At 49.5% G+C, this 23,218-nt stretch overlaps 1 protein-coding gene across 3 annotated transcripts in view; it reads left to right on the top strand.

Annotated features, from left to right (window-relative positions):
- Nucleotides 1–358: 358 nt before the first annotated feature.
- LOC144109413 (collagen alpha-1(XII) chain-like) overlaps nt 359–23,218 on the top strand; it is a 38,607-nt gene continuing 15,747 nt past the window's right edge. Inside the window, exons 1-8 of one of the 3 annotated variants that reach the window (XM_077642199.1) lie at nt 361–560; nt 2,080–2,208; nt 2,913–3,239; nt 4,589–4,912; nt 16,293–16,378; nt 17,317–17,337; nt 19,852–20,035; nt 21,712–22,005. In XM_077642199.1, coding sequence (XP_077498325.1) covers nt 509–560; nt 2,080–2,208; nt 2,913–3,239; nt 4,589–4,912; nt 16,293–16,378; nt 17,317–17,337; nt 19,852–20,035; nt 21,712–22,005 — 1,417 coding nt within the window. In that variant the 5' untranslated portion in view covers nt 361–508. Of the gene's footprint in view, nt 561–2,079; nt 2,209–2,912; nt 3,240–4,588; nt 4,913–16,292; nt 16,379–17,316; nt 17,338–19,851; nt 20,036–21,711; nt 22,006–23,218 lie in introns of all 3 variants that reach the window. The other 2 variants (XM_077642202.1, XM_077642201.1) reach the window with 2 other exon arrangements.

Below are 23,218 nucleotides of genomic sequence, written 5' to 3'. Positions count from 1 at the left end.
CAGAAAAATGTTCTTTGCAATAATTTTTACACACTTATCTGCTGAAATGGCAAGGCACCGTCAATCACCCGGCCGGTAAGTTTCCCAACTTAGTATCCAAGTTGCTTTTGAGGACACAGCTGCCCAATTTTCTCTTATATCATGTGAGCGCTTTCATCTCGAAAAAAAATATCCAGAGCAATCCTTTGGAGAAAGCCCAGTTAGGACACTCTATGAGCGCCATGCCTGGAAACACTATTGCCAACAACTCCTCTTCTCCGCTGTCTTTATCACTTGACGTACTCTGCGAAATGGGATATACTTGATATCTTCAGGCGCGTCGCTGAGCGCTCATACTTCTAAACGCTGTGACCGGTGCCGACAGCTTTTATCGTTGAGCTGTTTGCTTCGCCTGGCTTGTGCATTTCCGCTTCATCCTTATTTTAGTGTCGGCGCATAGCGTGCCCTCCGCAGACCTCGGAGACGGCCAGCTGCGGAAGGAACTGGGAGTGCTGGTCGTCAAAACGCAATGCGGACAACACGCCCAGTTTGTTTGGTTCTTCTCCTCGGCAGAGCCACAAGTGAGTAAAGATGCTACTTTGCCTACATTCTTTACAAGATCGAATTGACGGGTCAGTTTGGTTTTGTATGGTGAATACACCCTCGCGTGTGTCTTTTACTATTTCTGTCCTTTTGTTGTTGGGCCTGGCACCGTATGTTTACCGCCCTTCATACTTGTTATTTCAGTTCGGTGGCTCGAAGACAAATAATCTCGTCCTACACACTAATATTGGCAGCCGAAAAGTGTATTGTTACTTGTACTGCGGCTCAGTTCTCCGCAGCTTGAGTGGCACGCAGGTCTGGGCTGCGTCGCAAACATCTAGCCATTACAAGCGCTGTAAACCGAATAAACAGCGGCTATTCTTCATGCCATTAGAAATGCATAAATTTTACAACTAAGCTATGCAGACCGAACCGTAGATGTTTAGTATTGGTCGGTTTTCCTTTACAGAGTGGATTACGTAGAGTGAAGGTTATCCTCTTAGTTCTCCTTGCCAAGTTTACTTGATGTTTCAAGTAACTTGAGCCAATGTTTAAAAATAAACCTGTGAATTAAAAGAGGACGGAATGAAAGCCACTCACTAAAGCATCTGCGAGAATTGTTGTGGTTCCAACTGACTGCAGAAAATTATTAAACTGGTGAAGATATACATTTAGTCAAAGTTCTTGAAGAGAATTTGTAGAGCACCCAAGAAAACGTCCGATTCAGAAATTTACACCTTATCAGTAGCGTATTAGTTGTTTCCCTTTTAGAAAAGAATGCGAGAAATACGAAAGAAAGAAAACACGTGACGCATGCTCGCGCGCACGGTAAAGCTCTTAATGAGCAACAGAAGAACGAACTCCGCTCCCCACTTAGGCTGTTTGTGCTTGAAAAGTATCAGGGCCGCAGCATGCGCTATAATCGCTGCGGTCTACGTCAACATTTCACAGTCAGTACACTCCAAGGCAGGCAAGCTCGCTGTCCTAACGCAAAAACGTTGCGCCACATGATGGTCGCGGCTTCAAACGGTGAAGAAAACCAGCCCATAATTTTGGACATGCACGCCGGCAATCTGCCCTAGTATTTTAATAACAGCCGCGGAGAGAAAAGAAGAAAGATGAGGATGATGATATATTTTAATTGCGGAATGCTCAGAGGATTCGCACTCAGAGGCTTCACACACAGAGAGACAGACCGCTGAAAGTTCGGGAGTGCGGTTAGAACTGCTTCCGCACTGAAAATTCTGGTAGTCCCTAAAGTCAGTGATTAAAACGCATTCTTCGAGTTTCACCTTCCTGTAACGCATTGGCGCACTGGTTGAAATTACGTGGCACGTCCTGTAGAGTGCCAAACCCTGGTGACAGGAAAGAAAAAAGAGAGAGAGGGCAGGCAGTCGTCGAAAAACATTTCCGAAAAATGTACGACCCAGCAGAGGCTTAAGTTATCTTCCTATGGGTGCCTTCCTATGTCTCTTACCTGCCAAAACGGCCACACGACCTTCATTTGCTTTCTTAGTTCAAAAATATGCGCCGTCTTTTGCTTCGTTATTCTCACAGTTCTTGCCTACGAAGAGAAGGACTTCAAGTGCTGGGACAAGAGTTCTGTTGTTGCGACTACGTCAGTCTGTGACGGAGTGCTGGACTGCCTCACACCACACGGCAGTGACGAAAGCCCGGAGATCTGCGGTGGGTGCTGTACCATACCGACGCCGTAGTGCACTGAAAACAGGCCGCTGGTGTTTCGAGGGTCATTTCTCATTATAAGCTCGGCGTAAGATCTCTCCAGCAGCGGATAAACAGCTCAGTAGGAAAGAGGAAATCATGTGGAGGAAATTGCAAACCGGGGTGTTTCCAAACCCTCAACTGTACAGTAGAAAGCATCCGGATGTCTAATCCTAGATGCACGCACTGCAATAGCATTGCAGATGCAGTCCACATGGTCTGGACCTGCCCTTCCTGTAACGATCCGGATAGAAATGTACGTACAATCCTGGGAGACCTTATTACTCAACCACAAAGCAGAATAGCAACGCAGTCTTCGGTCTTGCCCTGAAAGTCGCCGAGTCCTAAGGGATTCCGGACGAAACGCAAAACCTAAGGATAAGAAACGCAAGCATAAGAAACGCAAAACCTAAGGAATCCCTAAGGATTCCGGAAAACGCAGGGGAGTTATTGGGGGTTTAGTTTAAAGGCTATTCCCCCATAATTTTTGACGGGTGCGAATAAAAGTTATCTTCCCTCTCTTTGAGGCTCATGATAGACTTAACCTTGTTATTTTTCCACCATAAAGTATAACATGATTTGGTGGCTGCCCAACCAGCGGTTGTAGCTTACGCCTGGCATTTTTGCAATATTTGAAGCGCAGATTCACCCCTTTGACTTTCTTACAGCTCCCACTTTCTACTTGGACCAGGAGGTTACGCTGGAGGTCCGTAACGTGACCAGCACGTCAATAGAACTTTCCTGGCCGAACACCAGACGGCACGAACACAGGCAGCCACTGACACTAGCCGGGTACTTCTTGACAGGAAAGTCGAATCGCCACTCGTTCCAGAACACAGTGTCAGGGCGCCTGCTCTCGTACAAGGTCCAGTGGCTGAAGCCATGGACACAGTACACGATTATCTTGAGGCCTTATTATACTGAAAGCGGGAAGCCGCACGGAACCCAAAAAATTGGAAGAGCAGCTTCAGCAGACATCAGGACACTTCCCTCTGGTAAGCTCTCCAAGCGTTTTTGCTTACGTGACACGATACTTGCCGCTGTATTCGCTTCTCGCTTGTTAGTAACGGCTCTTCACTCAGAGCTTGCTCGAATACCATGGTGAACGAAATTTTTCAATATAAAATTATGGCTGTTTTATTTATTTATTTAGTGATACTACAGGTCAACGTTATAGTCATGGTACGTGAAACAATATCTTACACGACTAACTGATTTAACTTGTTAGCGTAATAACCCTAGCTAACAACCCGGCTGGCAGCTGCATCTGACAATTAGGAAGATTACGGTCGTAGAACTAGCATAATATTTCCCGCCCTCAAGCATTCCTTGCTGAATTCAGATTACGTAAAATATGCAAGATGAAGGAAGAGCTATTATCTCAGCATTTAGGAACTAATTCAGGCATCTTTGCCCCCCACGGGATAAAGACTAGCCCCTTCATCAGGAAAGGGTGGCAGACTGATTTTTGTTATATTTATAGCCTACCAGCTGCAATACCAGCGCTCTACAATAACTTAACATAGAAGTTTTTACTCCCGCTTAAGGTACAGTCCGGGAGAAAAGCTTCACGACCACGCGTTCCGTAAAGAGGGACAACAAATCTGTTAATAAACCGCCTGCTGGAAAATACACTTGTGGAGCTGAAAGAACAAAATTTCGACTTTCACCTCCACAGGGGCAAGAAGTCTCCAGCCGCCAGATCCGAGAAAAATTCTGCAGGCTGAAGTTCTTGCACAGTATTTAAAATAGTTGTACCGGTATTAATAAAAACACTTATCTAAAGCAGCCATGTTACATTTAGGAGAGACTAGACAACACGAAAAAGATTAAGAGTTATCCATGCCGCATTAATGTAGTTAAGTGTTCGTTTTTCCTCAACACAATTCTGGACTGGAACAAGCTTCCGAATGATGTGGTTTCTGCACCTGATTTCCAAAGTGCTGTTGAAATGATGAGCTGATGTATTTCTTCCAGGCCTCGTGCGTTTACTAGCGCTGTGCCGATGCGCGTTATGTTATCACTCATACTACTTGTGAATTCATTTAGTCTTCTTTTAGTATTGTGTTACCTTGCTGACATGTTTCTTAATATCTTCTTTGCATGTGTTAATATATGTAGCTATATCCCCCCTACAAAAATGCCTCGTGGGCGCTGTAGGTACTTGCAATAAATAAATAATAGTAAAGAGAACGGCTTCGTTTGCGGAACACGTGGTCCAGAGACTTTTGTCCCTGATTGTACCTCCAAAAATGAATTGGATGTGTTCCAGCAGCGCGCAGAACAGAGCTCGACATCTGCGCATGAGTGCCAATCACTTGTATGCTGCCTCTCATACGCTCAGAGCCGGAAGCTCCCGTACAAGTGTCCGTGCTCTCGGCACGGCAGCGCACCGCTGTACTCAACATCGTCGGTCCAACGGCCTGGAACAGCGACCCGGTCGGCTTCCACGTGCTCTGGGAGGCCGTTGGCGATAGCAACGGGCAGCGCGGGGGGCTGGAAGTGCAGCTGCCGGCCGACTGGTCGCCCGAGGAGAACACCATCAATGCTACGCTGTCACTGCAGGGAGGCGGTGATTACAGGCTGTCCGTGAGCGCCGTTGGTACCGACGGCGCAGGGGCCGTCTTACGGGGCCCCGGAGTCGAGATCGAGACTAGGATGCCTTTCGGTGAGTCTTGCTGGCAGCCATTCTGTGAAATCACACAATTACGGTGTGGGTACCTAGACATCGTTGAAGTGTGGAGGGCAGTTGTTTCAGTTTCACCGGATGTGCACTCGACGTAGCGTGGAAAGCTCAGCCGGAACCAAACTTTGAAGTGACAAAAGGGCGGAGGGGAGGGAGGCATTTGGTGCCCAGCTTGCACCTGCCTACCGGAGAGTTTCACACTTGCTTTCGCTACATATATCCTGGCATAGCCGAGCTAATCCACTGCCATTTTTTGGCGGATGGACGTTTCGAGGAAAGGGTTTCACAACGAGAGGTGTATGGATGTGTCGAGGGACGGCTATAAGGGTTGGCTCGCTAGCTGGTATGTTGATGCGAAGGGAGGAGAGTATATGGCGGCCAGTGGCGCTAGTGGCAAGTCTAAGGTACTGTGTCTGAAGGTGCGCGTCAACTAGGTCCTGAATGGTGTTATGCATGTTTAGTGCAAGGATTTTGGCTGTGCTGGTGCTAAGAGGTGGGGCTAGGGCTGCCTTAGTCGCAAGACGGATCATGGCGTTCACGCATTCGGCTTCCGTGCGGTTCAATTTGAGATATGGGGTTGCGTATAGAATGCAGGTAAGCGTAAATGCATGCACTACTTTCATGTCGTCCGCTTCGTCTAAACCCTTGTTAAAGGGACACTGCGGAGAAATTGAAGTTGGCTTGTATCGATAGAATACCAGCTCCTGATCACAAAAGCCCTTGTAAGGTAGAAAATAGCAAGAACCAAAATACAGGTATCGCCACCACAGGCCAATCTCGCAAGTACAAGCGTGTAGACGTCATAGGACAAGGACGCCACCTTGGAGGAATTTTCCTTCCTACATTACACCGCGAATCTCTGAGGCTGACAAAAGAAGGCTGCGCGGTTCAATATTGTAGTAAGTTTTGTTTTAAAACCGATAGTGCACTTTTATCACAGAAGGAAGACAGACAAAAGACAACAGTTACAGAAAGGGTCTTGCTCAAACCTCGCCTAATGAGCTGGAGTACCCGGGTTCAAATTCAGCTGCGGTTGGTTGGTTGGTTGGTTGGTTGATTGGTTGGTTCTGATTTAATATTTGATACGGATCCCATTGTAACCTAATATATTAAAATTATTTTTGAAACACAGTGGTGTGCTTGAAGCCCTCCGGCATGGGTTGGCCCAGTATTGCACTGCCTCCGGGATCATCCCGGGGCATACTAGCGCGCGTCTCATCTTTCCATCTTTGCCCTCCTATCTTTTATCTCTCCTACTTTCGGCACCTGGCAGCGATTGTGGCTCGGCTTGAGCCAGTAGGCAGGCCCGTGCACTTTCCTTTTCTTCCTATCAGCAGCAGCAGCAACGGTCGGACAGCGCCGTACGTAGTAATTTCTCGGGACTGCCCATTACAAGTCTTAAATGCCGATGCTAAGTTCATTCGCTTTTGGTAGGGATGATCATGTGCATTTATTTCTGTGCGCGAAAGCCGTCTCGTTATCGCTTTTTGGACAAACAGGCGTGGACGTTTTTATCCTAAGAGCAATCTGGTTGTCCCTCCAAAGTTCTCTTTGTGAAATATCTGCCCCACGAGTCCTTTTATGCTAATCCGCTTGCTTCAGTACTTTTGGTGGTGGATGAGTGGTTAGGTCGCTCGACTACTAAGCCAGAGTACCCGGGTTCGAACCAGACCGCGGCGGCCGCGTTTCCATGGAGGCGAAATGCAAAGGCGCCCGTGTGCTGTGGATAGATGGAAAAACTTTATTTAGCAAGAGAATTCGAGGTCCGCAGGCTTCCTGGGTCTCCACACGACCCCACTCACGGTCTAGACGTTCATGTGTTGCTGATCCATGACGTATGCGGCCCAACTGACGGGCTCTTCTGCCTGGCCAGGCCCGCTGACCGCAGTGAGGTCTCCCAGTCCTCCCAGGTTCGGAGGGGCATCGGTCCGGCGTAGGGAGGGGACGCCGGCCATGATATGCGGTACCGGTATAAATTTAGAAAGATTGGCTGGTATAGGCAACGTTCGCGTTTGCACGCGACGCCAGATTGACTATTCCCTGGTAGTGAGGGATAGGTGTGGTGGCGGGGACATTAGACGTACGCTCAGCGCACGAGTTTGCCGTCAGTCAGCAAAAGAGTGCTTACGCTGCTTCGAGAAATTCCCACGTGGTCCGCCAGTGCCCAGTTTCTAGACCCTCGGGCTAAGGAGTCACGGCCTCGTTGCCGAGATTTCCCGAGTTCGGAGTGCTCTGCGATGTCAGTGCACGTTAAAGATCCCCAGGTGGTCGAAATTATTCCGGAGCCCTCCACTACGCCACCTTTCTCCTTTTCTTCTTTCACTCCCTCCTTTATTCCTTACGGCATGGTTCGGCTGTCCACTAAGATATATGAGACAGTTACTGCGCTCCCTCCCTTAAAAAAACCAACTTTCAATTTTTTTTGTGTACCTTTAAAGCGAAAGCTTTACTACGCCATGTTCCGCGAGTTTCGCCGACTCCATCGCTTTGAACTTCAGCTTTTGACCCCAAGGCTTTTCCTTCCGGGCGGACCCGAGTGAGGTGGTGTTCACAGACACGGATCGCATGGTAAGGCGCAGAGAAATGACACAGCACTATCGTTTGCAAAGAGCTAGGCTTCATCCAGCGGATAGATCCTTGACCATACTCCAATCCGTCAGGTGGCGCCGGTTACCAACTTACGTATTTCCAAACCCGGCCATCAGGATTCTTATGTATCCAGGGCAATTTTCACAAAAATGCGCAAGCTACGAACTTAGGGCCACCTTGGATCCCACATTATGGGAATGTCCTCATGCCCCCCGGGAGGGACGAGGCATAAAGACGAAAAACCAATGGGAGGCCTTACTACTGAGCTCCTTCCCGGCGACTCAGCTACAACTCGTCCGACTGGCCGAAGCCGCCGGCGAGAGTCAAGACCTTTCAGCTGTCGTACAGGCAGGTAGCCAGCCCTCTGGCTACCGTATTTCTGTTGGACAATATGTTTTCCTACCGTACTGTCCTTAAGCGACCTTCAGCCGCTCGAAACCTATGAAGAGGGGGAGCTTCGAAGGCAAAGGAAAGACGCATTACTGGCCGTCTGGGACAGTGGACACTTCTGCCGCGCTTTAAGCTACCTAGCGATATAGTTACAGAGGTGCGCTGCATGTTTGGCATGCTTTCGCATTGCCAAGAAACGCGATACTGAAGCAATAAGCCGTTGGTGTTCAGAGTGCTAATTGGCGTTGCCGTTTAAGGGCGCATAACTGGCTCCCTGGGTTAGTGGACGTATAATAATAATTGGTTTTTCGAGAAAGGAAATGGCGCAGTATCTGACTCATATATCGCTGGACACCTGAACTGCGCCACAAGGGAAGGGAATAAAGGAGGGAGTGAAAGAAGAAAGGAAGAGAGAGGTGCCGTAGGAGAGGGCTCCGGAATAATTTCGACTACCTGGGGATCATTAACGTGCACTGACATCGCACAGCACATGGGCGCCTTAGCGTTTTGCATCCATAAAAACGCAACCGCCGCGGTCGGGTTCGAACCCGGGAACTCCGGACCAGTAGCCGAGCGCTCTAACCACTGAGCCACCGCGGCGGGTATTAGTGGACGCCTCAATCGGGCTTTGAGGTAGGTGGCGGTGGTGAGAGAGAGAGAGGTGGGCTTCATGCGTTAGAGTTGGCAACGTTGTCGCAGGCACGCGGTACTGTAGCAATAGGGCGAAGCGTGATTGGCGAGCAGCCTCTCGCTATCAACCATTATTTAACTGCCACCTGCGAGCGTGGCAGGGTGGGAGCGCTGCCTATCCAATGTCCGGAACGCACTCAACGTTACACACACCAATCCGCGTCTGTAGTTGCTTATGAGGGAACAGCGCAAACACAAGACGGAGAAGAACGTACAACACAGGCGCTTCGTCCTATGTTTGCGCTGTTCCCTTTTAAGCAAACTTAAACCAACTAGCCCACAGCAACACCCCCGAGTCTAGTTGCCCGATACACCACAGCTTTCGCTCTCTAAACAGGTTCAAGAGTAGCTAAACCACGGCTAATTTTCAAGAGCGTTGGCTCATACTCATCCCCTTTCTCGATTTATACGGGACTGGTACCACCTACCTCCGACGTGAAATCTCCTAAGTTAGAGGAATTCAAGATAGCGGCCCCCGTAGTAAATCGATATAGCAACCCAACTGGTTATTGATTGGTGACGTCACTGATATATCCAGTTGGTAAATCCAAAATTTCGGCCAATAACTAACTATAATCTATAACTATAATAACTATATTCTCACTAATATCAATTCTAGTAAACCAAATAGCTAACGCCCGTTACTTCAACGTCTTCCAGACGGTAGCGGCATATTTTTTGAGGTGGCGCGTGCTTCAGGTCAGCGCTAAGCGAACATGCGGAATGCACTGTGTCTTTGGCACCCCGGGAAGAAAGATCGTCGTCCCGATACCGTAGTCTGTGTGTTTAAAAAAAAGTTCAGTAGGGGAAGCATGATGTGCGCGCGAAAGTCCAGCTCTACCGCTACCGCTCGTAGTAAGGCTTGAGACGAACAACGTGTACCACCTGAAAGTGCAGGGATCACCGAGACTTCTGACGGCCGTCAGGAACGACCTCATAGTTGAGGTCTCCGATTGGCCTGATCTTTTTGTAAGGTCCAAAATACCGGCAGAGGAGCTTTTCGCTAAGTCCGCGTCGGCGAATTGGAAACCAGACCCACACACGGTCTCCTGATGTGTACCGAGCATCGCGGCGTCGGAGGTTATCGTGTTAGGTATCTCGGCATTGTTGGTCAAGAATCCGCACTCTGGCCAGCTGAAGAGCCTCTTCAGCGAGGTGCAGGAAGCTGTGAAGATCTGCATTCGGGTCGATATCGTCCACATGCGGTAACATGGAGTAAAAGCATCGTGGTCACGTCGCGGCCGTAAACGAGACAGAGCGGTGGCATGTTTGTCGTTTCCTGTACGGCTGTATTGTATGCAAAGGTGACGTATGGGAGCACTTCGTCCCACGTTCTGTGCTGAACGTCGACATACATTGAGAGCATGTCACCTAGCGCTTTGTTTAATCGTTCCTTTAAACCGTTCGTCCGAGTGTGGTAGGATGTCGTCTTTCGGTGGTCTGTATGACTGTGGCGTACTATCTGCTGTAGGAGGTCGGCCATGAATGCTGCATCCCTGTCGGTGATTAGGATCTCCGGTGCACCGTGACGCAAAACGATCTGATGGATGAAAAATGTTGTCACGTCAAGGCCTGCGGCGCTTGGCAGAGCTGATATTACCGCGTATCGTGTCAGGTAGTCAGTCAGTTGCCACGATGGCCCACTTGTTTCCCGAATGAGAAAGAGGGAATGGGCCCAGCATGTCCATCTAGATCTGCTGGAAAGGCCGCGATGGTGTTGTTATAGGCTTCAAGAATCCAGATGGTTTTGTTGAGGGCACTTTGCGACGCTGACAGTCTCGGCACGTTCTGACGTAGTGCGCAACGTCCGATTGAAGGCGGGGCCAGTAATTCTACTTCTCTTTGATCTTTGCAAGCGTGCGGGCTAAACCCAAATGTCCAGAAGTCGGTTCATCGTGTGAAGCTTGAAGGATTTCGTCACGCAGGCTCGTCGGTATGACAATAAGGTATTGCTGATTGTTTGCGGCGAAATTTCTCTTCACGAGGATACCATGGCGAACGCTGAGTGACGCTACCGAGTGCTTGAAAGCCTTCGGGAAAGTCGGGCGGGTACCGTTAAGAAACTCCATGAGGTGCCGGAGTTCCGGGTCGGCGGCGTATTGTTTTTCAGCGAAGCTCGTTGCACTGATCGCATTTAAGGTGATGTCCTCGTCGTAGTTACCGTCCTCCGTTGGGGATTAGACCGGGGCGCGCGAGAGGAAATCTGCGTCCGAGTGCTTCCGGCTCGACTTGTACGCCACGGTCATGTCGTATTCTTGGAGGCGCAGGCTCCATCTGACTAGGCGGGCTGACGGATCTTTGAGGGTCGCGAGCCAACACAAGGCCTGATGGTCCGTAACTACAGTAAAACATTTTTCCACAAAGGTAGGATCGAAATTTCGACGTTACCCATACTATATCTCTAGGCACTCTTTCTCAGTTGCTGAGTAGCATCGGCGTGAGACAAAGAGCGGCTGTCGTAAGCGATGACTCGTTCTCGACTGCTGTGGATTTAAACCAGCATGGCACCCAGGCCTACATTGCTGGTGTCAGTATGAAGTTCCGTATCAGCGTTTTCGTCGAAGTGAGCCAGAACTGGAGGTGCTTGCAAGTGGCGTTGAGTTTCAAATGCTTGTTCTTGATGGGCGTCCCACGTGAAAGGCGTTTCTGTCCTCTTTAAACGCGTCAGGGGCTCGGCGATTCGAGCGAAATCTTTCGCAAAGCGACGGTAGTCGGCACATAATCCTAGAAAGCGGCGGATTGCCTTTTGGTCCTGTGGTGGGGGGAAATTGTCAATAGCTTTCGTTTTGTCTGGGTGCGGCCGAACTCCCTCGTAAATGACGACGTGACCCAAGAACATTTAGCTCAGTGTAAGCAAAGTGGCATTTCTCATTTTTTAACGTTAGCCCAGAAGGCTTTATCGCTTGCAGCACAATTTCGAGGCGCCGAAGGTTCTCCTTGAACGTTGGGGCGAACACAACAACGTCATCAAGGTAGACAAGGCATGTCTGCCACTTCAGGCCAGCCAGAAATGTGTCCATCAGCCGTTGGAGCGTTGCGGGTGCAGAGCACAAGCCAAATGGCATTGCCTTAAAATCATAGAGCCCGTCCGGTGTAAAAAATGCGGTTTTTTCTCGGTCCCGTTCATCTACCTCGATTGGCCAATATCCTGATTTGAGGTCCATGGATGAGAAATATTTTGCATAGCAGAGGCGATCGAGAACATCGTTGATTCGAGGAATGGGATAAACATCTTCTTTAGTTACTTTGTTTAGGCGACGATAGTCAACACAAAACCGCAGTTCACCATCTTTTTTTCTTCACGAGGATGACAGGTGCCGCCCAGGAACTACGGGAGGGCTGAATGACGGCGTCTCGAAGCACCTCCTTAATTTGACGGCTGATTGCGGCGCGTTCAGTGGAAGACACACGGTAAGGTGACTGAGAGGGTGCACGGCGTCATCCGTAATTATTCGATGCTTGGCCAAGTGTGTTCATCCGACGCGGGAAGAAGTCGAGAAGGTATCGCCGTAGCACTGGAGGAGATTTTCTACTTGGCTTCGCTGCTGCGGCGAAAGCGCGGGGTTAATGTCGTACTGGAAGTCGGGAACACCGGTGTGAACTTGTGTTGACAACACCATGGCAAGGCTGGGCGCTCGTCGAATGTCGGCGATACCATGAATGAGGGCCACAGTGGTCCCAAGACTGGGATGTTGGTGCTCACCTCCAAAATTCGTGAGCAGCACTTTGGTGCCTCCGTTTTCTAGGGAAACGACCCCTTTGACGACAGCAAGGCAGCGGTCGAAAAGCATAATTTGTTTGTTTTCGACGACAGCTTCAAACTTCCGCCGCGTTTTCGTGCCGACGGATACCCCAACGCTTAAACGGGGTGGAATGGTGACGTCATCAAGGATGTAAAGAGCCGCGGGACGTTCAGAAGCATTGTTGATTGCGTTTCGGTGGAGAACGTCGCTGACTTTGATTTAAGTTCAATGACCGCGCCATTTTCTGTCAAAAAATCCATTCCGAGGATTACGTCCCGGGAGCACTGGTCGAGTACGACGAAGGTGGCCAGGTACGTGTCCTCTTCGATGGTCACTCGTGACGTGCACTTGCCAGCTGGGGCGATCAAATGACTCCCGGCAGTACGAAGCTGTGGGCCCGTCCAAGGTGTCACCTTTTTCAGAGTCGCGGCAAAATGTCCACTGATTACCGAGTAGTCGGCACCGGTGTCCACAAGTGCGGTGACGTCGGTACCGTCGATTGAAATGTTCAGATCAGCAGTTGTAGTCGTAGGTGTACGGGAACGTCGCGGAGTCAGCTCACGGCTGCGGTGCGGCGCCAGGCGGTTTCGTTGCGTCGGAGAATTGATGCAGCGAGGCGTGCTATCGGGCTGGTGATCGTCGGTGCGTCGTAGAAGCGGTCGGTCATGTCTGTGCAGTGGTGGAGGATCTTGGACGTGTCGCCGGTGAGCAACCTTCCCCTCAAAGGTTGCCGCTTCTAGTTATCCCAACGGGGACTAGCAGACAGTTGCGGTAGACGTGACCGTGTCCGCCGCAGTGATAGCACAGAGGGCGATGATCGGCTGTACGCCAGACGTCGCTCTTCCGAGGGGGGACCTGAAAAGAGTGAGGAAGGAGTGGTTGGCAGCGAATGTGGACAGGTATATTTGGGCGACTTGGAGGCGGCGGTGGACAGCGAACGGCTGCGGCGAATGTCATCATCTGGGGTGTTGTGTTCGGTTGAAGAGGGTCTGGCGGCATGAGCGCCCGTTGCACCTCTTCACGCATAATGTCCGAAATTGAAGAAACCTGCGGCGACTGCGGGGCTGAAAAGAGGTTTTGAAGCTCTTCGCGTACGACGGTCCAGATGGTCTCCCGAAGGACGTCGTGGCTAGAAGCATCGACACAGCTGGTAGCCGTCAGCGGCGGCGGACGCTCATACTGTCTGGATCGCATGTCGAGCTTCTTCTCCCTCGTAGTAGCTTCGGAAACAAATTCGGTGACTGTTCTGTGCGGGCTTTGAACTAATCCAGCGAAGATCTGCTCCTTGATACCCCTCATAAGAAAACCCAGCTTCTTCTCTTCGGACATGTTGGCATCAGCCCGGCGGAAGAGCTTGGCCATGTCCTCGGAGTAAACGAGGACGGTATCGTTTGGCGTTGGACGCGTGTCTGGAGAAGCAGCTCGGAACGTTCTTTGCGGAGGACGGTGGTAAAAGCCTGCAAAAACTGAGCATTGAAGGAACCCCATGTTGTTATTGTGGCCTCTAGGTTCTCAAACCAAGTAGGCGCTGCATCCTTCAGCGAAAAAAACACGTGCTGCAGCTTCGAGTCGTCGAACGGACGGTGAAGGCATGGCATCCGGCATCCTGACAGGGGTTTGCGGGGACACTGATGGCCGTGCTGAATTGAAGGTCAGTGTCCTCACGGTCGGACGAGACTCCAGAGGCCCGAACTCTGGTTGCAGTGATTGCAGTCGCCGGCTACCTTGGTGGGTGGGCGTAACTTCGACTTTCAAGGATTCAGGCAGGCTGGAGTCCCGGCTTCCTGGAGGGGTCCTGGGCATGGGGTGCGCTACCCAGCAAATCTTCACCAAGATATTCATGCGTGAATGCGAGAGATCACTGATCACAAGAAACAGCGGCGGGCTTCGACGAACGTTGTTGTTGTTGTCCACATACTATGGCACATGCCCACATAGGTGGATTGGCCAAGAATTGGGGGGCACAGAGAGTTTTTCAGATAAATATTTTCTGGACGAAATAAAATGAATGCTGAGGAAGGAAGAAGTAAACAAAAAGAAACAGCGAAATGAAACGGGAAATGCATAACGGACGCAGGAGATCGAGACTGATGTTTATAGCCGAGTGGTTAATGATAATGATAATTGTAAGAATAAAAATAATATTGAAAAACAATTACCCAGGTAGCCGATTTGATTCCATTAAAAAATTTTGGACGGTGGTAAAAACGGACTTGTGGCTGTACCCAAGTATGATGGCTCCAAACGACAATGTTACTGGGCTGCTCAAACAAAGGCCAAGCTGTTGTAGAGGTTTCTCTAAAAACCGTCTTCTCATCATCGTGTACCGGCGACAAAAAAAATGGTCTATGGTTTCGTGCTCACCACAGAATACGCAGACGGGATTAAGCGCCAACTTAGACCTGTGCAAATAAACGAACGTCTTGACCACAGCTCCATATCGCTGTCACTTCCCCATCCTCTTTTGAGGCGACGCGTGCTTCAGGTCAGCGCTAAGCGAACATGCGTAATGCACTGTGTCAATAAATATGCGCTTCGCCTCAGTGAATTCTAGTGGTTATGGAGAGAGCGAAAGAAACGCAACAACGACAGAACGAAGCGAGGAAGAGATAACGCGCTCAAGAGACGCCAGAAGAACGCACCGGACGACTCGAGAAGTGTAACGAAGATGCGGCTAGAAGAAGTCGTGCCACGTCCCGGAGTGACTCTTCAACTGCGGAAGAGACCGCTTTGAGTTCTCGAGAGCGTCGGAATGAGACACTGCGTAGACGACGTGCCGAGGAAACGGAGCTTTCGCAGTTCAACTAGGGTTAACCAGAGCTAAACCACAGCTAATTTTTTTTTACACACACGTGGTCTGAAGTGCAAAATAGAGTAGGTTTGTGCGAGCAGCGAAGCAGTGAAATCGGAAACAACATCTATGAACGTCCGTTACCGCATTAGCGGTTACAACTTGCGTCCATGTAGTGACGAAGTCGGTTGTAGTTACCCACAGAGGAAATTCAGTGGTGCTATTTGAGAGTCTAGAGGCATCCATGAGAGCAAGGATGACGGAAGCCAACAATCGCCGAAACCAAAGGCATTATTCGATTTTTTTTTACTGTTTAATGTGTCGATTAACTGGAGATCCTCCAGACCCACCGGATCACTGAACGTATAATTCGTTGGTCGTGGGCTTGGATCTCACCGGCGGCATGGGGTTGTTTTTCTTCTGCATTCTTATTAATTATCTTTAAACGATAAAATGTTTACACTAATATTCTACAATTAATCACCAGCACAAATCGCAAAAAAGACATCCCCTACCCTCCTTGGTTACGACGATTTTTGGCTTGTCATGTATGTCATAAAGAGCTCCTCTTTTCATTCCCTTGTCTGCTGAATAGTTAAACAAGGGCCTCGAATCTGAAAGCCTTGATGCCATATGTAGCCCAAGAGGGTTATCGCACCGCTTCCGCCCTCACTGTTCGATTACGTTCCTGCGTGGCACTCGCGGTAATACAGGACGGACCACGTCCGCCGCTATGAACGAGGGTGACGTTGGTGAACACTCTCAAGGTTCAATAACACCAAACATAAATATCCCTGTCAGCCATCGCCGTAGCTCAGTTGGTAGAGCACCGGACGCGAAATTCGGAGGTCGTGGGTTCGAATCCCCGTGGCGGCATGTGGTCGTTTTTCTTCTGCTTTTATTTCAATTATGTTTAAACCATAAAATATTTACTCTATCATTCTCCAATTGATCAAGATCACAAATTGGAAAAAAACACCGCCATGGTCCTTGGTTTCGGTGACTGTTGGTTTCCGTCAGGTATGTCATAACGGGCGCCTATTTCCATTTCCTTGTCGGCCAGCTGAGTGCAAGAAACCACTTCACGTCTATTATAACAGCGTTGTAACAGCGAGTCGGGGACAAATGGCACTGGCAAACTTGCCCGTACGCATTACAGATTCGTACGAGATATCAGCGTACCCTGTCGATTCTTCCCGGGCGATCATCTCTTGGCTATCCCCTGATGCGGCCTCCCTGTTCCTGGTAAGCGACAAAATGTGAAACGCCTTCATCGCTATCTCGTCTATTGTTTCAATTCAATGCTTCACAACTGTGCGTTTTTTTCTCGCATATATTTTGGTTCCCGCCTATTATGCTTACAAGCTAGATAAACTGAACCAAACAAAAGAAAAAGATATGGCGTTATATGACAGCTATGTTGAAGCACGGCCTGGGGGAATCTAGCTGCATTGAGCTTAGCTGAACTAGAGAGAACCGAAATGTCGAGGCGCTATCCACATCGTAAACAGTGCTTTTTATGAAACTTCCGTTCATTTTCAATCTTTGCAAGATTTAAATAATTTTCAAAGTTTCGTTAATAATATGCCACCTTCTGGCTACTTTGTTGAAAAATGAAAGACATTTACTCCACTTTCTCCTTAACAAAAAAAAATAGAAAAACACGAAAACAGTTCACGGTGACGCGTAATCTGCTTGGCGTGCCGAGCGGTGCTTGCGCTATACTGAGACTACTCCTGCGCTGTCTGGCATGTTAGCAGTGGAGTGTCAGGTACAAAAAAAGCAGCAGCTTCGACGGCAGGGTTGTCAAGTCCCCTTTGAACAAAGCCGCAGCAGCTGAGGCCATGCGTTGTGCTTTGCAATCCTTAATGCTCGTGTCGAGTTCCTCCATTCTCCTCTTTCAAAGCAACTTGAAGTTACTCAAGACCGGGGTTTCAGTGGCTCCGCCGAAAATAGGCGTCGCTTGTAATTCCAGCGCACCACGTGCGTGAAGACTGAGGTGTATCAGCTGTTCCAATCTGTGACATTTGAAGATTCCGGAATTTTAGTGCTCCCTGTTGACTTTTCTCCTTACCCTGTCCTAAAGACGAACATGAATGGCATATAAAGGCAGGTTTGTCACATGTACGCCTAAGCCCCGAGCCACATGACGCCACAATTTGTTCTTTTTTTTTCTTTTTCAGCTGACGCTGTACGCAGATGTGGTAAGTGCATTATCAGCGCAATGGTTGCTTACGCCAGTACGCAGTAGGCATTCGTCTTAAATGGCATTACTAAAGCTGTTAGGTACAGAGCCATGGAGGTGTTAATGACCCTGTAACACCCCACTCCTTAGTCATTATACTATCCTCAGTCCCGCAACAACAAAACCGGTCGACAGGCAAAAAGCCTGTCGCCCATCGTCTCTGATCAACCTTCGTTGTTTTTTGGGGGCGTAGCTGCCCAACGAAAGAACCCATCATCTACCCCACAAAAGATCTATTATAACAACCTGTGAACGAGGCTCAAGTCGCTTGCCTCTACCGCACGCTCAGCTCATCAACCCTTCATTCACGCCCTGACCTTATCTCTCGATAAGCCTGACCACCTCTTCCCTTGCTGAGGCTACCAGGCTGCATACATAGAAGACTGACCTCATAAGACGCAACAAGGAGATTCATGATAGTTCCATGGCGAGCATGCACAAAGCGTGCATGTCTGTGTTCAGATAGCCATCGGCGCCTCAGAGCATGGAGAAAAGAAAACTGGGGGAAGGTGGGGCGCACGTCATAGTTTGGAAGCCAAGTCGTCGAAAACAAAAAGAAATAAAGTCGGGTCCACCCGAACGCTCGCCATTTGGTTGCATTCATGGCGTGTAACGTCCCAAAGCTGCTCAGGGTCGCTATAAGGAATCGGATTCCGTCTTTTTGCTCAGTGGTTATGGTGCATGGCTGTCCCGACTTTTGGCTCAGCAGCCATGCACCATAACCACTGAGCCACCACGGTGGCGACTCACCGGTTGAGAGCGACGTGGGGCCGACTTTGCCTTCCCAGGACAGAGGAGGTATAACGAAACATCACCAGGGCTTGCCTAGCAATCCGAAAGCCAGTCATACAACTCGGTGCTCCCTCCTCTGTTCTCTCGATGAGGTAGCCATTTTAAGATCTAGATCATATTCACAGCGATTATGAGCGCGTGTCCATGCATGCTTTTTGGAGCTGGTTATCGTGACAAAGATGGGTGCCAATCGCGCAATCATTTGATCACCGTGCGGTTTTGGAGACATTATTTTAGGCATCGCTGTCTGAATACTTTCGCGTTGCTGGTAATATTATAGATATTAATTCGATGCCATTAGCGTCCGCATCAGAAGAAAAATCCGCCGTCAGTTCTCACGAAATTCTCTGATTTATCGAGAGAGGTAACGTGACCTTGTTTTGTGATCACAACCTGCCATGACTGGCCACCCTGATTAGTCGAGAGAGGTCAGGTGCACTTATGACGTCGTCAGAAACAAACCCACCGTGGCAGGTGGAAACCTGGCTACTGGAATGTGAGCAGCCTGTCCACCATAACAAGCGGCATTTAAATATGATTGGTCGAGAGAGCGTACGTGACCTTGTGACGTCATCACAACCTGCCTACCAGGTTGTGCGCAACCTAGTTTTTAGGTTTCAACCTAGGCAGGCCTAATCTATCTGTGAGAACAACCCGGAGCCATCCAGTGTCACGAAATTCGCTGATTGGTCGCGAGAGCTAAAATTTCACACATTCACGTGACCCCAAAGGAACCAATTACAGATCGCTGCTCAGAAAGAGAAAAATAAAAAAATGGATTGAAATCAACAGTTAATAAATGATGCATAGTGATTAACAGTGATTAGTAGAAATCAGAATGAAATATGACATATGCAAATGTCGGCGCCATCACAGCATACCGGATACCTGCTACTGCCGCTATTAGTCCGTATATGGCAGGTGATGGACCAATAATGGACACACACACACTCACACACACACACACACACACACACACACACACACACACACACACACACACACACACACACACACACACACACACACACACACACACACACACACACACACACACACACACACACACACACACACACACACACACACACACACACACACACACACACACACACACACACACACACACACACACACACACACACGCACACACACACACACACACACGCGCGCACACGCACGCACACACACGCACGCGCACACACACACGCACGCACGCGCACACACACGCACACGCGCACACACACACACACACACACACACACACACACACACACACACACACACACACACACACACACACACACACACACACACACACACACACACACACAGAAGTTGCAACAAAAGCTGCGAAAAATGTGAAATGTAATGCTATCGCATTCCACTCAAGATGACTTAAGCGTCCGCCTAGTTTTTTTTTTACAGCTCCTGTTGCAGCCGCCCTGAAATGACACTGCAAGTGTGGATAAGCATAGAATCATAGCATTTTAGGGGCACCGAATAGGTGTAAACTTTGCACCCTTTTCACTGTGATAACTATTGGTTCCTTTATCACTGGCATCGGTGAAAATTACTCACAGCTACTACGCACGGCGCTGTAACCTATCCAGTGCAGCAGTCGAACGGCTGAGGCGGAACATGACGTTCGCGAGTGCTGCCTAATTTCTAAACTTTCCAGGCTGAAGACGACGGGCGCAACTACACGGTCAGGCAGTTTGACGGAACGGGAAAGGTGAATTCAAGGCACTCCGTGGTTATTTCCAGCCTGCAACCTTGGACGTACTACGTGGCTAGCATTAAAGGTTGCCTCGCAGAAAATTGCAGTCTCCCTGTAAATACTACGTTCGTCACTCCACCACTGCGTAAGTACATTTGATATTCGTTCCCCTCTTTTAGTTACTCCTCCGAAGTGATACTCATAATACAGGCAGTCATAAGGGGTTTCAAGTTCAGACGCTGCATGTGGCTATGAGAGACACCATAGTGCAGATCGCCGGGCTAGTTTCGACCATCTGGTGTACTTCAGTGTGCATTGATATCGCGCATCGAAATGCGGCGCCGAGACCGGAATTCGACCACTCGACCTTGGGACCCTGTTACTCCCTAGACACTGAAATAGCGTGGTGGATGAAGCCAAGTCTAGAAAAGCCCAACAGAAAAGTACGTCCCTCCGTGTGCGGTAACCCTCCCCCGCGGTCTTACCCGTGCAGAGGAGGTTGCGCTTAGGAGGATCCGGGTCGGGGTTGCCCTCACACCAGCCATCACTCGGAAGTGGCCTCAGTACCGAGAATTGTTTCCTCGGCCAGGGTGTCAGATATGTAAACACGGGGACATTGAGGCCGACATTCATCACTTACTGTGGGACTGCCCAAATCTCAAGCCTACAAGGATCCGGCACCTGATGGTAGCAGGTCTTTCACCAAGCAACCCTGCTTCATACATTGCCTGGATGCAGGGACCGCACCATCGTTCTCTACGGGACTTCACCAAATCAGCTAACCTTTTTCCATTCATTTAATCTCTACTACATCATTCATCACACCTTCACCCAGCATTGATGCCCTGGGGAAATACATTTCGCTTTTAAAAAAAAGTACGTGGCTGACACTGAGTGCCTTCGACTGCTCAAAATCGATGGGGGATTAGCGTGTACTGTCCTTAAACATGCCCAGTGTGCTCCGGCAAGTAACGTGAAAAATGATATCACGGCGTTCCAGTTTCTCCCACCACACAAATAAAGTAGCTTGCCACAGAAATATGAGTAGATGGTCAGTTGATAAACGAAGATTAAATTCAATGGCTGTGCACGCGCTCTGATTTTAGCGCGAGAGCGTTAGTGCCGCCATGTCTGGAAAAAATTGTCCGGTGCCGGCGTTGTCGACCGTGGCTGTTTGAACCACAGCCACACCGGTGGCTGTGGTTCAAACAGCCACCTGCCGGCGACAGTGGCGCATTGCTAAACGGCTGCACCACTGCACTGGTATTTGCGTGAGGCCTCCAAGCCGTCTGTGGATATAAAGCTGAGAATGACGAATTCCGCGTATATGGGCATTAACTCATTAGCGCCATCGCATCATGCCTTTAAAGCAGGGCTTAAGTGCCCCCCCGCCCCACCCCAATTTTTTTAGCATATAAACCCAGTGTTTCGAACGCGCTGGGGACTCGCTGTGCTTATTCGCTTTTTTCACATTTGAAAACCCCTTGCCTGCGTATTACGTCAAGCATACTCCAACCACGTTCTCTACAATAAAGGATACGAAAGAAAAAAATCCACACCAGAAGCGACCGCATACTACTTCCACTCAGATGCGGCCTAACGCTACAATTTTCTAATTGCTTGCCTTCCTATGTGATGAGGGTCTCGCAGTTAAAGAAGTATGCGGTACTAAGCCCTGGAAGAAAACATACGGTTCTAATGCTTAATTTGAGAACAAAAGATAGTTTGTCTCATCTAGAGCAAGAACTTGCACATGAACCGGGCTGCAATTGTTGTTCTACTGCAATACGTCCATACCACGCTTCCCCTTTCCTGGTACAGATTTCCCACGGCCGGTGATAACCAGAGCGGAATCTACGAGCAACATTTCGGTCATACTTTTCTGGGATTTCCCGCAACATGACCCTCGGCTATACGAAGGCTTTCGAGTGCGCTGCTGCTTGAACGGGGTAGCCACGTGCTCCCTGTTTTGGACCAAAAGCAACAACATTGTGATGCGGGGAGTGGACCCTGACACCACGGTAGCAATGGAAGTGAGAGCAAAGTTCACGGATGCAGGTGGAAGGCCTCTGCTAGGACCTCCAGCGACAGCGACCGTTACTACATGGAGTAAATGTGAGCGCATGTTCACGCCACTTGTCTGGTCTACATGTCTGTCCTGTGTGTCAACAGCCGTCAACCTCGTGCATAATAGAAAGGTGCCTACGCAACTGCATACCATTAAAACAAAGCGACCGGTGTAATAAGAGTAGGCTGCCCTTCCATAGTTCAGCGGCTCCAACGAGCGGAACTTTTGATGGGGATTTTAGCTTCCGCGGGCATGGCCTCTAGAAAGTGGCCTTCGGCCGGTAGCGTTGATACGTAGAGACACTAGACACCTCTACATACCGTGTACCGTGCTACCATTGCCGGAGTACCGGGAGTCCGCGCGTCGTCAGTGCGCATGCGCAGATCGCCTTGAGGGCGCCAGATGGCGTCACGTACCCGGCAGCTGCGCGCAGGCCTGAAGCATCGTGACCAACCACCGCGTGCGGACTGGAGCTGGGTGGGCTCATCATCATCATCATCAGCCTTACTATACCAACTGCAGGGCAAAGGCCTCTCCCATGTCTCTCCAATTAACCCTATCCTTTGCCAGCTGCATCCACCCTTTGCCTGCAAACTTCTTAATCTCATCCGCCCACCTAACCTTCTGACGCCCCCTGCTACGGTTACTTTCTCTTGGAATCCACTCCGTTACCCTTAAGGACCAGCGGTTATCTTACCTTCGCATTACATGCCCTGCCCAAGCCCATTTCTTTCTCTTGATTTCGACTAGGATGTAATTAACCCGTGTTTGTTCCCTCACCCACTCTGCCCGCTTCCGATCTCTTAACGTTATACCTATCATTTTTCTTTCCATGGCTCGCTGCGTTGTCCTTAACTTAAGCTGAACTCTTTTCGTTAGCCTCCACGTTTCTGCCCCGTAGGTGAGTACCGGTAAGATTATGCTGTTGTACACTTTCCTCTTGAGGGAAATTGGTAAACTGCCACTCATGATCTGCGAGAATTTGCCATATGCGCTCCACCCCATTCTTATCCTTCTAGTTATCTCCCTCTTATGATCCGGATCAGCTGTCACTACCTGCCCTAAGTAGACGTATTCCGTCACAATTTCTAGGCTCTCGCTGCCAATTGTGAACTGTTGTTCCCTTGCTAGGCTGTTGAACATTACCTTGGTTTTCTGCATGTTAATTTTTAGCCCCATCGATCTGCTCTGCCTGTCTAACTCATTGATCATGATTTGCAGTTCACCTCCTGAGTGACTCAGCAAGGCAATGTCACCAGC

This window comes from Amblyomma americanum, chromosome 11 (assembly GCF_052857255.1).
Source record: "Amblyomma americanum isolate KBUSLIRL-KWMA chromosome 11, ASM5285725v1, whole genome shotgun sequence".
NCBI classification, from domain to species: domain Eukaryota; kingdom Metazoa; phylum Arthropoda; class Arachnida; order Ixodida; family Ixodidae; genus Amblyomma; species Amblyomma americanum.
This window is presented reverse-complemented; position numbering and strand designations above follow the sequence as displayed.